Raw genomic sequence first — 17,991 nt, 5'->3', positions numbered from 1 at the left:
CATATTAATCTGAAATTTAAAAAAAAAGAAAAACAAGAGACTGAGTAGAAAACTGTAAAGATGACTAATTTCATCATAATGCTTTTTTCCTGAAAATATTGTCAAGAGAAGAAAAAACACCCCCTCTTCCTAAACAACAAAGTCTGTAGAGAGCTGAACCTCCACCAGCCCCACTGGGGACCTTCAAAAGCTTCTTGCATTTGGATCACAGGAATGCTTTCTGATGCTAAAGTGTTAATTTTAATACCTCACCTGTTAGAGATAGAAAATAATCCTTTTTTTTTTGAGATGGAGCCTCAAGCTGTCACAACAAAAATAGCCACAACACCTGGCTATTTTTTGGTTGTCATTGTTGTCAGGCAGGCCTGGGCTGGATTCGAACCCTCTAGCTCTGATGTATGTGGCTGGTGACTTAGCCGCTTGAGCTACAGGCACCGAGCCTAAAGAATCCTATTATTTTTACACATGCTCCTGTGCTTTGCAGTAGAACCCACATTTGGCCTACTTATGTAAGGAGCATCTGGCTATAGCTCAATATTCTCCACAGATACCCAGTGGTTTCTAGATTTGAATTAACAGTACTATGAGACACTAGATTTTTCAGTTTTCCACTTATATTTTTCTAAAATAAAGGGGAAATTTAATATATTCCAGTGGTGCATAACCATTTAAATCTACTCTGTAAGTAGAACTATTGTTGGTTGACAGGTAATGGCTCAAAAAGTTTGATCAAAAGCATAAATTCTTATGAAAACCTAAGAAAGTAGTATAGAAAAGATGCTGCAATGCAGTGGCTGGGAAGTTTTTTTGACTTGTTACCCATAGCAAGAAATGTATTGAATATTGAGTCCCTAGTATACACACACTGAAACAAAAGTCTCCTGAAATACTTATTTTTACTGTACATGAGGTACTCTGATGTATCTTTAATTCTATTCTCTTCCAGATTCACTAATGTGGCTCACCTCCCATAGCTCAGTGGTTAGGGCACTGGCCACATACACCAGGGCTGGCAGGTTCAAACCCAGCCTGGGCCTGCTAAACAATGACAACTACAACAAAAAAACAGCCAGGCATTGTGGCGGGAGCTTGTAGTCTCAGCTACTTTGGAGGCTGAGGCAAGAGAATCGCTTAAGCCCAAGAGTTTGATGTTGCTGTGAGCTGTGACACCATGGCACTCTACTGAGGGTGACATAGTGAGACTCTGTCTCAAATAAATAAATAAATAAATAAATAAGGGGAGGCGCCTGTGGCTCAGTAAGTAGGGCACCGGCCCCGGGTACCAAGGGTGGTGGGTTCAAAACTGGCCCCAGACAAACTGCAACAAAAAAAATAGCTCGGTGTTGTGGCAGGCGTCTGTAGTCCCAGCTACTTGGGAGGCTGAGGCAAGAGAATCGCCTAAGCCCAAGAGCTGGAGATTGCTATGAGCTGTGATGCCATGGGACTCTACCAAGGGTGATAAAGTGAGACTCTGTCCCTAAAAAAAAAAAAAAAAAAAACAAGATTCACTAATGTGTTGTTACTTACAGTTTGGAGCATTGCTATGAGAAAGAACAGGCTGTAAAAAGCTGAATGCATAAATGATAAAGACTGATTGTACTTTTAAAAGACACAAAAAGTAATAGTGACTATAAAACTTAAAAATGCTATGAGAATGGATGTGCTAGTTCAGGCCCTTTCAGAAGCAGATGCCAAGATAAGACTAGATGATAAAGAGATTTATTGGAGAAAAGGAGTGTGACAGAGAATGAGGAGAGACCTGGAGAAGGCAAGAAAAGCTGTCACCTCTCCATGCAGTTCTGATCCTGCAAGAGAGGAGAGGCAGCGAGGTCTGGGTAGGCAGGGTCTCAGACTGTCTCCGACTCAGCTCCAGGAAAGTTTCCATCAGGCCAATGGGGAGCCCTCAAACCAAAGTCATCCCTGAGAAGTACCATGTCTGGGGGGGAAATGGGCCTGCTGCATGCAGACATTGGCTGTAGAAGCCAGGGAAGCCACTGCTGTGCAATGGACCAGATGTCTGTGTCCCCTCCAATTTCATATATTGAAATCCTAACTCCCGATGTGATGGTATTAGGGGAGGCCTTTGGGAGTAGTTAGGTCATGATGGTAGAAGCCTTATGTGTGGGATTAGTGGTCTTAGAAAAGGGACCCCAGAGAGCTCTCTTTCTCCCATGTGGGGATACCATAAATAGTCAACAGTCTGTAATCTAGCAGAGGGTCCCCACCAGATCCTGACCATGCTGGCTCCCTAACATTATACTTCAAGCTTCTCAAACTGTGACACATGCGTTTATTTATAAGTCACCAGGTGTTTGGTACCTCATTATAGCAGCCCAACAAACTAAAACAAACTAAGGCCTCAAGCAAACCTTGTGGTGCAGCCGTGGAGCCACTATTAAATTGTGCTCCCTGCAGAAGCAGGTCTGAGTGCCATATCCTCATGGAGCCAGGGCCTAAGACGACAGGGCCAAACTTGTCAACTCCATGAAAGAACTGAATATAGCAGTAGAAACTTGAAAGAGCGGAACTGATATTGTGGGATGAAGAATGAATGTTGCCAGGGACACAGGGAGAGGGTATTCCCAAATCATGGAAAGTCACACACACAGGGAATCAAATCCCAGGGAGTGGGCCCAAGACGTGCATTGAGCTATGGAAATGGGCACAAGAGAAGAGAAATGGCCAACAGTGCTAAGACATAACCAAAAAAACAAAGAAAATGAGCCTGTACTGAAAATACATCGATATATACATCAATAAATATCAAGTCCCATTTGAAAGACACTTCATTTTCATATTTGTTTTTCAACTTTACAGACTAACATTGGTCCTTATAAGTAGCCAAGAAGAAATGAGAGAACATATGCTTGCTTCTTAGATCGTGGAGTAACTTGGAGAAAATCTACCACAACCAAAGGGTGAAGTTAACCAAATACAGTCTCTGTCCTAACTTTTATTTCTGAAGGTAGAAGGAAAAGGTTTTATGATCCAGAAAAACTTAAAAAAGAAAAAAAAATTAACCACATAGCATATTTATAAAATTCATTACATGAAAAGGTACCAATATATGCTCAGATAAGAGACACTAAAATACAGATGAAGTTAAAACATTTAGGAAGGGTGAGGTAATGAGCAAAATGAAGTAACACAAATTAGAGAAGCAGGGTGAAAAAACAGTGAAGTATAAATAAATACAAACTTCATTAAGCATTTTAGATTACCAAACTATAACCGCAAGAAGGTATGTGTGTGTGTGTGTGTGTGGATGGGGGTGGGACAAAACATAGAGCATAAAAAAGACTGAAGAAATAGTTTAAATTATATCCTATATCTCAAAAGATCTAACAATTTATTTGATAATGCAAGACATTTTAAAATAGCCCATACTCCCTTCACTTCAACAAATTGTCAGTTTTTCCATTTATTTTCTTGTCCATAGTAACATCTGCTCTTAAATAAGACTCTTAACTTATCCCTAAACCCAGTGTTTTAAGGCAATACATATTTATCTAGTGCATTTAATTCTGAGGGTCAGTGACTGGACTTGGGCTCAGCAGGGCAGTTCTTCTGGTCCTGGTTGGACTCACTCATGCACTGCAAGCAGTGGTTGTGTCAGCTGGGAACTGTGCTACATCTGAGGTAGCATATTTCAATATTTATACTCCTTGACCCAGGAACTCTTGTTTAATGAATTTATCTCTAGGACAAAGCAGAAATTTATCTCAAACAAGCAAGGATATCAAATATGTTCCTGAAGGTAACAGGGGTGAGCTCTTGTTATTGGATGCTAAGTCACTTTCTTTGCAGTCTGGCTCACTTTAGGGGTCCCCATTCTGTTGCGCCAGTCAGAAATCTTTGGTTTCCTCACTTGACGACTTCTCTGCCAGGCTGTACACAGTCCTGAAGACTGTATTCTCTTTGTACCCCTAACACTTAGCATCATGACTACCACAGACAGGTACTCAAAGGATGTGTTGAATAAAACAAAGCAAAATATACTGTTTGGTTCTGTGTTTAAAACAGAAAGATTAGGGCGGCGCCTGTGGCCAAGGAGTAGGGCGCTGGTCCCATATGCTGGAGGTGGCGGGTTCAAACCCAGCCCCGGCCAAAAACCACAAAAAAAAAAAAAAAAACCAGAAAGATTAATCAATAAAATTCAATGGGACTTCCTCAAATTGGGCTAAAATATTAGAAACATTCAGCTCCTAATAAATAAGAAATGTTGCAATGAAGAAAATATTACTAATAAGTATTATTTGAAACCTATTGATAAAGAAAAAAATAGATTCATAGCTCATCTTCCATGTTGTAACAAATTGCAAATGAAACAAAGACTAGACTTTTTGTACTCCTATTTTTCTTTTTTTTTTTTTTAGAGACAGGGTCTCACTTTATGGCCCTCGGTAGAGTGCCGTGGCCTCACACAGCTCACAGCAACCTCCAACTCCTGGGCTTAAGCAATTCTCTTGCCTCAGCCTCCCGAGTAGCTGGGACTACAGGCGCCCGCCACAACGCCCGGCTATTTTTTGGTTGCAGTTTGGCTGGGGCCAGGTTTGAACCCGTCACCCTTGGTATATGGGGCCGGCGCCCTACTGACTGAGCCACAGGCGCCGCCCTGTACTCCTATTTTTAAAAACTAAGCAAGAATGATAAATTGTTTGACCCAGGAAAGGCAATGGCTGGACTATTGAATAGCATCAGAAATAAATGAACATGTTCAAATAAATAAACATTTAAAACATTTTCTTTTATTTATTTATTTATTTTATTTTTTTTGTAGAGACAGAGTCTCACTTTACCACCTTCACTAGAGTGCCACAATGTCACAGGACTCACAGCAACCTCTAGCTCTTGGGCTTCCGCGATTCTCCTGCCTCAGCCTCCCGAGCAGCTGGGACTACAGGCTAAAACATTTTCTTAATGTATAAAGACATAAATACCAAAAAGAAAGCAAAAAACTAGGAAAAAAAAAGACCAATCCTCACTGGGATACGTATTAAAAAATTATACAAATACTCAGTTTCCGATTGGCAGATGGTTAAAACTAAATGAACAATAAATTATTTTACACAAAAAATAGCACAGATTCCACAGTCATGAAAGATATTGAAAGTCCATAAAACATCTTTACTTCAAATGATCAAAATATTAAAGTAATAAAACTCAATTTAAAAAGGTATGCTGATTGCTGATGGTAACATAAAATGTCTTTAACCTTTTTAGAGAAAAATTTGTCAGAGCTATAAATAAAACTGTCATGCTTTCGAGGTAGATAGATACATTCTGGGTAATGAGCCATAAGGAAATAGCCCAAATGAACAAAGTAATCTGTATAAAGATATTCAGTGCAGAAATATTTTAAAACAGAAAAACCAAAACCACACAAATGTACACAAAAAGAATGGTTGAACCAACGAGTATGTTATGTAACAGAATAACCAGAGCTGCTATTCAAAGTGGTGAGTGAAATTCTGTAAGCAGAGTAACAGAAAAGGGTAGGAAGGAAATGCGAAACACAAAGACACCCATTAACAGCGCTGTGAGCGAGCCCACTGAGGACGCTGACCTGCGAAAATGTAGGGACAGAAAAAGGCACATCACATACCGGCTTCTTTTCCTATTCAGTCTAACAACAAAAAGTTTTGGCTATGACCATGGTGTGTACCCTACAACTGCTCTGAAGAGACTGGGGTTAAGAATAGAAGCTTTCCTGGGGATGAAGGAGACTCCTTTTTTGTTGTTGTTGTTGCGGTTTTTGGCCAGAGCCGGGTTTGAACCCGCCGCCACCGGTATATGGGGCTGGCGCCCTACTCCTTAAGCCACAGGCACCACCCCAGACTCCTTTTTAAATTTTAATTATAAGATCGGGCACAGTGGCTCAGGCCTGTAATCCTAGCACTCTGGAAGGCTGAGGCAGGAGGACTGCTTAAACTCAGGAGTTCCATTCCAGCCTGAGTGAGACTGAGACCCTGTCTGTACTAAAAAGAGGAAAAACTAGCTAAGCATTGTGGCGGGAGCCTGTAAGTCCCAGCTGCTTGGGAGGCTGACACAAGAGGATTGCTTGAGCCCAAGAGTTTGAGGTTGGTGACGCCCTGGTATTCTACCCAGAGCAACAGAGTGAGATTCTGCCTCTAAATAAATAAATAGATTTTACTTATAGTAGTGTAGAAATTGTCATCCTGAGGTAACAACAATCTTCCCACAGACAGAATCATCTTATATCTCCCATACAGCAGCCAGTACTCACAACAGTTGTTGCTACAAAACAAGCAGTGAAAGGGTAAGGAGACACCCCATCCCCCCACAACACAGGTCTTGTCTGGCAGCAAGAATCCTTCCCGGCGGAGAACAAGATTTCACTGCGAGACCTAGTCATTTAATCCCAAACAGGGAGAGTTTTAAAAATATCAGCTGAGAGTCTGGGATTCTTTCTGTACTCACTTGGCTCGTGCAAAGGAGACCACACAGGTGTTTGGGATAGAGTCCCACCTGAGCCTAATTATTTTGGACAACAGGAAAAGGAGCACTTTCTCAAGGCACCAAAAGTCAAATGGAACATCTTAAGGATGTGGACACACACGTGAGGGCTGACTTAGCACAATCCTGGGCTTACTTTCCACAGCACATGTGATGCTTGTCCGCCATGCCCACGCCCAGCACCAGGACACAGTACTTCTGAGCCAAGTACTTCTGCGCTGCTTCTAACTTACTTAGGACCAATTCCATCTCTTTTTTCTCTACGAGGCCCCTGGGTGCAAAAAAAAAGACAATTTGGATTAATTCTGGAAAATGCCTAAGTTAATTAGCAAAAAGTCACATTTATAAACCATTTTGAAAGAAATGAAAATGAGTCCACAGACTTTACATAGCAATGAATTTATCTTACTGAAGTTGTGGCATAAAGGAAATCTACATGGTCCCTTAATATGTAATCACTGGAATCATCATTTCAAGTTTGCACTGAATTTTCACTTTTTTATGGATTCTTTATACTTAACGCTGTGTATCCTCAATTTTATACACAGGCAGTCTTAATTTATACAAAACAGCTCAACTAATTACCTACACTGGTCTCTGTGGCAAGTAGCAGCCCACTTCCCTGCTGCTTTCCTACAACTATGGAGACTCTGCTACCCCAGCTCTCCCTGGGTTTCATGTGCTACTAAGCTTGAGGCTCAGCTCTGAACATAGGCCTGCTCTCAGTTCTAAGTTTAGAACTGTTTTGCTAAGGAGGCATTTGTGGAAGGTTACTTTGGCAGCTGTGGCATCAATTACAATAATATTGCTTCCCAGTGAAAACACAGCTACAGTTACAACTGGATTGCAAATGAACTTTCAAATAGACAACCTGTTCTTAGGTTAGTTACCCCAGGCCTGAAGCCTAATTTTAAAAGTCTCTGCATGGATGGAGCTGGAACATATTCTTCTTAGTAAAGTATCTCAAGAATGTATCCAATGTACTCAGCTCTACTATGAAACCAATTTTTGGCTTTCATATGAAAGTTATAACCTAAGTTATATGGGGAATGGGGACAGGGAGGCTGGAGGATGGGCGGAGGGAGGCTGATAGCTGGGATCACACCTGCAGTGCATCTTATAAGGGTACATGTGAAACTTAGTAAATGTAGACTATAATTGTCTTAACACAATAACTAAGAAAATGCCAGGAAGGCTATGTTAACCAGTGTGCTGAAAATGTGTCAAACTGTTTATAAAACCAATGTATGGTGCCCCCTGATCACATTAATGTACACAGCTATGATTTAATATTAATAAAAAAATAAAAGTCTCTGCAGTATAATGTAGGGAACAATATTGCTGAGGATACATTCCACTGCACTGTTGTGGAAAAGGGAAGCATCACCAGACACCACAGGACATGCACTTTAAAGTTTAAAGCCTCTTCTGATGCTTACCATCAAACTGACTCTGTGAGGATAGGCAGAGGGGGTATGTTCAAGGATGTTATAGATAATTCAAAGCACATCATGTTATCATACATGATGAAAAGGCTTGTGAGTCACCAGAATAAAACGGGTTTCTGGGATAAATAAAGTGGGCTCCTGTTGAAGTGTCCAAATGCCATATAACCCAAACACACCCCTCTTGTCTTCCTGTTCCCTTCAGCAGCCCCTGTCACTCTACTTTGACAGAGCCCCCAATACATAATATTTTTCTTTTGTTATGGAAACCAAACCAAACCACAACAATCAAAAGACCCCCTGGCCCAGCACAGTAGCTCATGGATAGAATTAATCCTGTACCCCCTGGCACTCTGGGAGGCAGAGGCGAGAGGATCCCTTGAGTTCAGGAGTTTGAGACCAGCCTGAGCAAGAGCAAGATCACATCTCTACTAAAAATAGAAAAATTAGCTGGGTGTGGGTGGGAGTGGGTGCCTATAGTCCCAGCTACTGAGGAGGCTGAGGCGGGAGGATGGCTTGAGGGAAGAGTTTGAGGTTGCTGTGAGCTATGATGTTATGGCACTCTAGCCTGGGGCAACTGAGTGAGACTCTGTCTCAAAAAAAAAAATAAATAAAAAGTAAAAAAAAAAAGTGCATATGTATTTACTCAAAAGTTATAAATTCTATTCATGAATGGATAACTCTAGGAAAGAGAGTGAAGTTGATTGGTAGGAAGTTCTGGGAATGTATCACGTGGTTAAGGCACCAACTCTGGAGTTAAACAGAACCACATTTAACATCAGCTGCAACATTTACTAGGTATGCTCTCTCCAACAACCTACTTAACCTCTGAGTCTTAGTTTCTTCATCTGTGAAATGGGGATGAGTCGTCTTCATTGGAATTGTTGCCTTTAATCATCTAAAATCATCTACGTGTATTTATTTTTTTTTGTAGTTTTTGGCCAGGGCTGGGTTTGAACCTGCCACCTCTGATATATGGGGCTGGCGCACTACTCCTTTGAGCCACAGGTGCCGCCCTCTATGTGTACCTTGGACATCCTTCTCCATCCTCTCCTGCTCTCCCAAGTGCCAAGCACCGAGTTAAGGTAATAAACATGGCCTTGTGTAATTCTGCACAATAACTCTGTGAATTAGGTACTATAATTTTCCCTACGCTGCTACCTTACTGTTTACTGAAATCAACTTTTTTCTTCTATGCAGATAGCTCAATGCAATCTATATTTAATTTTATTATAATACATAAACCAACTGAAAGTGAAAATTTATTATGATTTTTCAGAATCATCTCATAGAATCAATCATTTTAAGGTTTAGATTGGTTGGTTTTTCCATCATTCTGTAATTGATCCCTTCCAAGTAAATAGTTTGCCTTATATCACTGTGTCCTGCTCAGTTCATCTTTAAAATAACCAAGAAACCTTTCCTCCTTGTTATTTATTTCTATAAATTAGTAAATAAAGCAAATATCTGTGCTACATTAGCAATAAGCCTTAGAATTAAAAGACAAAACACCACATAAGATACATATAACAAGCTAAAGTGCCACCAAAGTCTGATGAGTTCCTGTTTGAGAATACTGAGAATTCTCACACCTTCTAGGCCCACAGCTAGTGTTAAGCCCTTCTGCTTGCTACAATAGAAACAGTTTATACCCTGGCCACCCAGCTGTGAAATGCAGCCCCCAAATAACACTGATGTTGCATATGATGATGACTTTACAGGAGGAGAAGTGTTTGAACTGTTTATTTGCTTCTTTACAAAACTGGTGTCCAGATACACGTATCTCTCCATAAAATATTTTTCCAAATGCTTGATTGTATACAAGGGTTCTGCATATTGAAAACAGTCTGTGGCACCAACTTAATGAATCTAGCCAGCATTCCTGACAGCTAAATCATTGGGTTGGTTCCATATGAACTGGGGAGGGCAGCTTGGGCACTTGGAAAGTTCCATGCCTCACAGAAGGTCACCAAGCCTGAGAGGCATTGTGCTGCCTCCAGATTCCTGGCTGGGTGTACACCTCTAAGCCACCTCCGCCTAAGCACTTAAATTCTCTCTAAGTAGCGTAAGAAACCTTGTTGGGGTTTTTTTTCAATGAAGTGGAAAGTCATTTTGATCAAATTTGTTACTTTTTTAAATTCTTAACTTTTTTAAATTAGATGCTTACAAGCCCTTTAGCAAGAACATTGTAAGCATTAAAAGCAGACAAACGATCAAGGAACACAGCAGCGTCTCAGGTTACAAAATCAACACTCATAAATCTGTAGCTTTTATATATACCAGCAATAGTGAAGCTGAAAAAAACAGTCAAGGACTCTATTCCTTTCACAGTAGTGCCAAAGAAGACGAATATTTGGGAGTTTACCTAACAAAGGACGTGAAAGATCTCTGTAAAGAGAACTATGAAACTCTAAGAAAAGAAATAGCCGCAGATGTTAACAAATGGAAAAACATACCATGCTCATGGCTGGGAAGAATCAACATTGTTAAAATGTCCATACTACCCAAAGCAATATACAATTTTAATGCAATCCCTATTAAAGCTCCACTGTCATACTTTAAAGATCTCAAAAAAAAAACAAAACAAAACTTCGTTTTATATGGAATCAGAAAAAACCTTGAATAGCCAAGACATTACTCAGAAATAAAAACAAAGCAGGAGGAATCACGCTACCAGACCTCAGACTATACTATAAATCAATAGTGATCAAAACAGCATGGTACTGGCACAAAAACAGAGAAGTAGATGTCTGGAACAGAATAGAGAACCAAGAGATGAACCCACCTACTTACTGTTATTTGATCTTTGACAAGCCAATTAAAAACATTCAGTAGGGAAAAGATTCCCTATTTAACGAATGGTGCTGGGTGAACTGGCTGGCAACCTGTAGAAGACTGAAACTGGACCCACACCTTTCACCATTAACTAAGATAGACTCTCACTGGATTAAAGATTTAAACTTAAGACATGAAACTATAAAAATACTAGAAGAAAGTGCAGGGAAAACTCTTGAACAAATAGGCCTGGGCGAATATTTTATGAGGAGGACCCCCTGGGGCAACTGAAGCAACATCAAAAATACACTACTGGGACCTGATCAAACTAAAAAGCTTCTGCACAGCCCAGAACACACTAGGTAAAGCAAGAGACAGCCCTCAGAATGGGAGAAGATATTTGCAGGTTATGTCTCCGTGAAAGGTTTAACAACCAGAATCCACAGAGAACTCAAACGTATGAGCAAGAAAAGAACAAGTGATCCCATCTCAGGGTGGGCAAGGGAGTTGAAGAGAAACTTCTCTGAAGAAGACAGGTGTATGGCCTACAGGCACATGAAAAAATGCTCACCATCCTTAATCATCAGAGAAATGCAAATCAAAACTACTTTGACATATCATCTAACCCTAGTAAGATTAGCCCACATCACAAAATCCCCAAAACAGAGATGTTGGTATGGATGTGGAGAAAAGGGAACACTTCTCCATTGCTGGTGGGAATGCAAATTAATATGTTCCTTTTGGAAAGATGTTTGGAGAACACTTAGAGATCTAAAACTAGACCTGCCATTCAATCCTACAATTCCTCCACTAGGTATATATCCAGAAGACCAAAAATCACATTACAACAAAGATATATGTACCAGAATGTTTATTGCAGCCCAATTCATAATTGCTAAGTCATGGAAGAAGCCCAAGTGCCTATCGACCCATGAATGGATCAATAAATTGTGGTATATGTACACCATGGAATATTACACAGCCTTAAAGAAAGATGGAGACTTTACCTCTTACATGTTTACACGGATGGAGCTGGAACATATTCTTCTTAGCAAAGTATCTCAAGAATGGAAGAAAAGTATCCAATGTACTCAGTCTTACCATAAAACCAATTTATAGCTTTCCTATGAAAGCTATAACTCAATTATAGCCCAAGAAGAAGGGGTAAGGGAGGGGGATGGGTGGAGGGAGAGTAATTGGTGGGACCACACCTATGGTGCATCTTACAAGGGTACATGTGAAATTTACTAGGTGTAGAATATAAATGTCTTAACACAATAACTAAGAAAATGCCATGAAGGCTATGTTAACCAGTTTGATGAAAACATTTCAAATTGTATATAAAACCAGCACATTGAACCCCATGATTGCATTAATGTACACAGCTATGATTTAATAAAAAAAAATTTTAAAAAGCAGACAAGCAGCATCTATATCTGCTCCATATGGTAGCCAGTAGCCATATATGACTACTGAACATTTAATATGGCTAGTCTGAGTTGAGGTATGTTATAAGCATAAAATAAATACCAGATTCCAAAGACTTACTAAAAAAAAGGAAAATGGCTCATTAATAACTTCCTACTACTCATTAATGTTGCAATAATAATATTTTTGAGTCACTGAATTAAGTAAATACACTATTAAAAATAATTTCAAGGGAGACCCTGTCCCTTTACAAAACATAGGAAAGTTAGGTGGGCGTGGTGGTGCACACCTGTAGTCCCCCAGCTACTTGGGAGGTGGAAGCAGGAGGGTCACTTGAGCCCAGGAGATTGAGGTTGCTGTGAGCTGTGATGACATCCCTGCACCCTAGCCCAGGGTGACAGAGTGAGATCTTATCTCAGACAAACAAACAAAAAACCAAAAACAACAAACAAAAACTAACAAAAATTTAGTTTTAATACTGGCAGGGATAAAACTGAAGAGCACACCATAAAATCTTACTTACACCATATAGCTTTTGGGTTTTCTTTCCAGTGAGTTTTTTTCCAGAAAATGAGATAAATAGTACAATAAAGCCATGAGGAAATTATCAAGATTCTTATTCCTGTGGGGGTTTGGGAGAAAAAAAACAACGAACACTCACTTATTTCAAATGTAAGTTTTCTCATAAAAAAATATGTGGGCACAAAGCATAAGAATAAGTAGAAAAAATGTGATCTGGCCTATCACACAAGTAATTTACCAATTAAAAACTCTATTATGTTGTTGAAGATGTAATAAATCTGTTTTGTAAACAAAACTAAATTCTAATAGTTATGCTTACTAATTAATTTTCATTTTAAAACTTTTTATTACACAAGTAATATAATTCCATTGTTAAAAAAAGGTACAGAAGTGTATCAAGTCACACCCCTGTGACACCAACTGGCTCCCTAGTGACGGCCATCATTAAGCATTTGGTATGTATCTATCCTAAACTTTCTAAAGCACGGACAATCACACACAATATCCTCCTCCACCAATAGATCTACATGTGCATCAATATACGCTGTAAAATATTTTTCAGTAATAAATGGAATAATGCTGTGTATACAATTCTTTGAAACTTGCTTTTGTCACTTATCTATGAGGCATGGACTTCTTTCTATGATACTATTATACATTAGCTTTTCTTCATTCTTTTAAACAGAATAGAGCATGCTACATCTCATAATTTCTTTAACTAGTCCTCTATTGATGGCTATTTAGCTCTTTTAAAAATATTATAGACAGAAGTGAAATTGCCAGAACATAATGTATATATGTATTAAATTTTCATATCTTGCTCTCCAGAAAGATTGCTGATGTACAATGCTATGTCATTTGTTTTTAATTAAGTCATTGTTGTCTTTCTAAATACTCTTACAAGACTTTGGCTGCCTTCGTTGTAGCCCCTAATGGAAATTCTTACTCTGCCATTCTTTCTTTATGCCTTTAGAACAGAATGAAGATGACCATTACAGACTTTTTTTCCCTAAGATATTAATAACTACCAGTCTCAGGTTGTGTTCCCCAGAATCAGACCCTGAGATAAAGATTTGCAAGTAAGTAGTTATTTTGGGAAATGACCTCAGGAAGCATAAGCAGGAAAGCAGGGAGATGAGACAGAAAAGGGAAAAAAAGACACCCAAGGCAGTGTTAACAAGTCAGTGTAGTTCAGTCCACAGGGGCTCTGGGAGACTGTGGGAAACATCAGAGTTACTTACCACCTCCCCCTCCACACAGCACTAACTTGAGGCTGCCTTTAGGGGCATTAGAGCCCCAGGGCTTGCCCTGTGATCAGGCTGAGTGTGCCCAATGGAGAAATAAGGCCCTCACGCCAAGATTCTCAGATGTTTGCCCCAAGTAGCCTGAATGTGAATGCTGAGGAGTTTGGGGAGGGGTGCCAGTGGGGGGTACCCCACTGTCACTGAGCACTCACAGTGCAGATCCCTGTGAAGCACAGCCAGGCACAGCCATACAAAGGAGACGTGATTATTTCCCAATTTTGTAGCAGAAGAAAGCATGGCTTAGGAAAGTCAAGAAACACCCAGAGTCAACACACCAAGTCATGTTGGGGCTGCTAAACATGACTATAGGAGAAAGCTGATCTTCACTGGGTGGGTATACCCTTTAACTGTTCATGCATACAGCGCAGGATGCATGGGACTGTGACACACGCCTTCCATGCACCTGCCTGGGGCCCTGTGATTGCCAGCTTCCTGTCTCAGACTCTGGTCTTTGAGACTGAGTCCTGGGAGGAAGGGCTGCACAGAGCCAGCCTCACGCTCTTCCTCTAAAAATCACATTTGTCATCACTTATTGACAGAATGACCACAAAATAAAGGACAAAAGATCTTAAATGTCTCACAAGCCTTACATACCTCATAAATGTTGTAAAAGAACAGACCCGCTGCATCTCGGTATCTTGCAGCAAAAGCAAAGCGACAACTGAAAAGAGATTAAGATGGACAATTGAAAGAGCAGCTTAGAGCTGTGATTTTTCACTCGGTGTGCCATGAAAGGATCTCAGGTGTGCTCTGAAAAATTTTAAAGAGCATTAAATTATTTTCAAAAGAAGTTCAAAGCACAGTAAAGATATTCTTTTTAACTCTCTTTTTTGATCAACATAATTTAAGTGTGCCATGGAAGTTTAACTGTAGGTTCAAGTGTGCCGTGATATTAAAAAAAAAAAAAAAAGGTTGAAAAACACTGCCTTAGAGGGTACCCAAGGTAACTCGGGTATGTCTGAGGAAACGGTTACTCACATTTAGCATCATCTAGTGTAACGTTGCCAAGCAGACCTCGTTTCTCTAAAGCCTTAGTTGACTTATCGTCTCTTGTAGCTCTTTTATCTGTCAGCCTGTTTTGGAATACAATAGTTTTTTCTAGTAGTGTTTTAAAAGGGTTGAGTTGTATTTAATCTATCCTGTGGTGCATGAAGTATATACTATAGATAATGAGAGCCCAAGTCCCATGCATGGGTTTCATTTAACGTAAGATCATTTTGGAATGCATTTTATTAAATGTTATATTTTGCTGAGGAAGAAGGAATGCACACTGCCTACTCTAAAATACAAATATGAATTTCATCCAAAATAAGTCCCTTGGCTTGGTGCCTGTAGCTCAAGCAGGAAAGCAGGGAGAGTGCCAGCCATATACACCGGAGCTGGTGAGTTCGAATCCAGACCGGAGCCCGCCAAACAACAATGACAACTACAACCAAAAATAGCCGGGCATTGTGGTGGGTGCCTATAGTCCCAGCTGCTTGGGAGACTGAGGCAAAAGAATTGCTTAAGCCCAGGAGTTGGAGGTTGCTGTGAGCTGTGATGCAATGGCACTCTACCCAGGGTGACAGCTTGAGGCTCTGTCTCAAAAAATAAAATAAAAAAATAAAAAAAATAGGTCCCTTAGGGCCACAGCCGCAGCTCAGTGGTTATGGCACCGGCCACATACACCAAGGCTGACGGGTTCGAACTGGCCCAGGCCTGCAAAACAATAATGACAACTACAACAAAAATACAGCCAGGCGTTGTGGTGGGCGCCTGTAGTCCCAGCTGCTTGGAAGGCTGAGGTAAGAGAATCACTTAAGCCCAAGAGTTTGAGGTTTCTGTGAGCTGTGATGCTAGGGACTCTACCAAAGGCGACAAAGTAAGACTCTATCTCAATTAAAAAAAAAAAAAGTGCTAATAGCCTAGTTATCAGAGGGATACATTTACAAGGACTATTGTAACTCCTGCCATAATTCTGGAATAGTACATGTTCTTTCCTTGATGGGTATTTCCATTTCCACTTGGAATAACAGGGATGTACTTTCTTAGAGTCTGTGAAGACTTAAAAACCACTCCACTGAGAGGTGCTGTCAGCAGCACTGGCATGGTTGAGAAGTTAGGCTACCTGTCTGAAGCAGGACCATCGGTTTCAGCAAAGTGAACTGCTTTGCCTCTCTTTCCTTTTTCCTTGAGTTCCACAGTAGGTGTAAAACTGCAATAGAAACAAGATAATGAGGAATTTTAACCTTTTCCCAGGAGAAAACAAATCTTATTTCTTAAGACTAGCATTTATTTATTTATTTGTAGGTTTTTTGTAGTTTTTTTTTTGAGACAGATTCTCACTCTGTTGCATGGTAGAGTGCCATGGTGTCATAGCTCACAGCAACCTCCAACTTGTGCTCAAGATATCCTCTTGTGGGTAGCACCTCTGGCTCAAGGAGTAGAACACCGGCCCTATATACTGGAGGTGGCGGGTTGAAACCCAGCTGCAGCCAAAAATTGCCAAAAAAAAAGATCCTCTTGCTTTAGTTTTTCTATTTTTAGTAGAAACAGGGTCTTGCTCTTGCTCAGGCTAGTCACATACCTGTGAGCTCAAGCTATCCACCCACCTTGGCCTCCCAGAGTGCTAGGATTACAGGCGTGAGCCACTGTGCCCAGCCAAGCATATATTTACAGGCAGAGGCTGAAGAGTATTTGAGGCAGTGTTCAATTCTATATTTACATATGGAACAAGTTTCTAGAACAGTGTTTTTCAACCTTTTTTTATCTCACAGCACACATGAACTTCCGTGGTGCACTTAAATTATGTTGATCAAAAAAAGAGTAAAGCAAAGAATATCCTTACTGTGCTTTGAACTTCTTTTGAAAATAATTTATAGGTGGCGCCTGTAGCTCAAGTAGCTAAGATGCCAGCCACATACACCAGAGCTGGCAGGTTCAAATCTGGCATGGGCCTGCTAAACAATGACAACTACAACCAAAAACAGCCAGGCCTTGTGGTGGGTGCCTGTAGTCCCGGCTACTCAGGAAGCTGAGGCAAGAGAATCGCTTAAGCCCAGGAGATGGAGATTGCTGCGAGCTGTGACGTCATAGCACTCTACCCAGGTGACAGCTTGAGGCTCTGTCTCAAAAAAAAAAAAAAAGAATTTCTTAAAAAATTTTTGTGGCACACATGTGCTGTGGCACACCTGTTGAAAATCATCACTCTAGAGAAAAATTAAAACTTCAGAGTTTACATTCAGCCTCTAACCATCAGCAGCCTCCAGGATATTACCATACACAAAATATTTCTATCTGAACATCTTTCATTAACTTCACAAGAAACAGAAAGATCATGTAAGTTTAAAAGATTTTTACCTTTTTTGATTATTTATTATGAGCAGGGCTTTTAGGCACAACCCAAAGAGTTGCTATGAGGATTAAATGAGGAGGCAACTCTATGAGGCAAATATTACATATGAGAAAAATGGAAGCTTAAAAAGTGATTAAGTAACTTGATGAAGATCAAATAACCACTGGCAAACCAGCGCTGGTACCCAGGTTCTCCAGCCACAGAGCCATGTGCTCAGCCTCCAGGCAGTCCCAGGTCCCAAGCAGCCATCTCAGTATTCACTGCTGTGGACTCTTCTAAAGGCCTCAATCACCTCCATCTCCAGGAAGGTTTCTCTTTTTTTTTTTTTTTTTTTCCGAGACAGGGTCTCACTCTGTCACCCAGGCTAGAGTATAATGGCATCAGCTTAGCTCACAACAACCTGAAATTTCTGGGTCAAGTAATAGTCCTCAGCCTCCCAAGTAGCTAGGACTACAGTTATGTGCCATCATACTTGGCTAATTTAAAAAAAAAAATTGTAGAGACAAGAGTCTTACTATATTGCTCATGCTGGTCTCAACTCCTGGCCTCAAGCAATTCTCCCACTTCGGTTTCCCAAAGTGCTAGGATTACAAATGCTATGTGATGGGCACCTTCTAGTGATGGACCACTTAGATAGCTTTTAACAAAATATTCAAATCCCCCCGAACTTTCAGATGTTTTCCATGGCTCTTTGAAGCCCATTCTG

The 17,991-nt window shown here is 40.4% G+C and overlaps 1 protein-coding gene across 4 annotated transcripts in view; it reads right to left on the bottom strand.

Moving 5' to 3' along the window:
- PPP1R36 (protein phosphatase 1 regulatory subunit 36) overlaps positions 1-17,991 on the bottom strand; it is a 37,891-nt gene that overhangs the window by 15,767 nt on the left and 4,133 nt on the right. For 2 of the 4 annotated variants that reach the window (XM_053601110.1, XM_053601111.1), the window contains 4 exons: positions 16,059-16,145; positions 14,546-14,612; positions 12,649-12,747; positions 6,614-6,748 (listed from right to left, as the gene is read on the bottom strand). In XM_053601110.1, the coding sequence (XP_053457085.1) occupies positions 6,614-6,748; positions 12,649-12,747; positions 14,546-14,612; positions 16,059-16,145 (388 nt within the window). Of the gene's footprint in view, positions 1-6,613; positions 6,749-12,648; positions 12,748-14,545; positions 14,613-14,929; positions 15,025-16,058; positions 16,146-17,991 lie in introns of all 4 variants that reach the window. The other 2 variants (XM_053601108.1, XM_053601109.1) reach the window with 2 other exon arrangements.

Source organism: Nycticebus coucang, chromosome 9 (assembly GCF_027406575.1).
Source record: "Nycticebus coucang isolate mNycCou1 chromosome 9, mNycCou1.pri, whole genome shotgun sequence".
In the NCBI taxonomy this organism is placed as follows: Eukaryota; Metazoa; Chordata; class Mammalia; order Primates; family Lorisidae; genus Nycticebus; species Nycticebus coucang.
The sequence above is the reverse complement of the archived record's forward strand: the minus strand, read 5'-3'. Positions and strand labels throughout refer to the sequence as shown.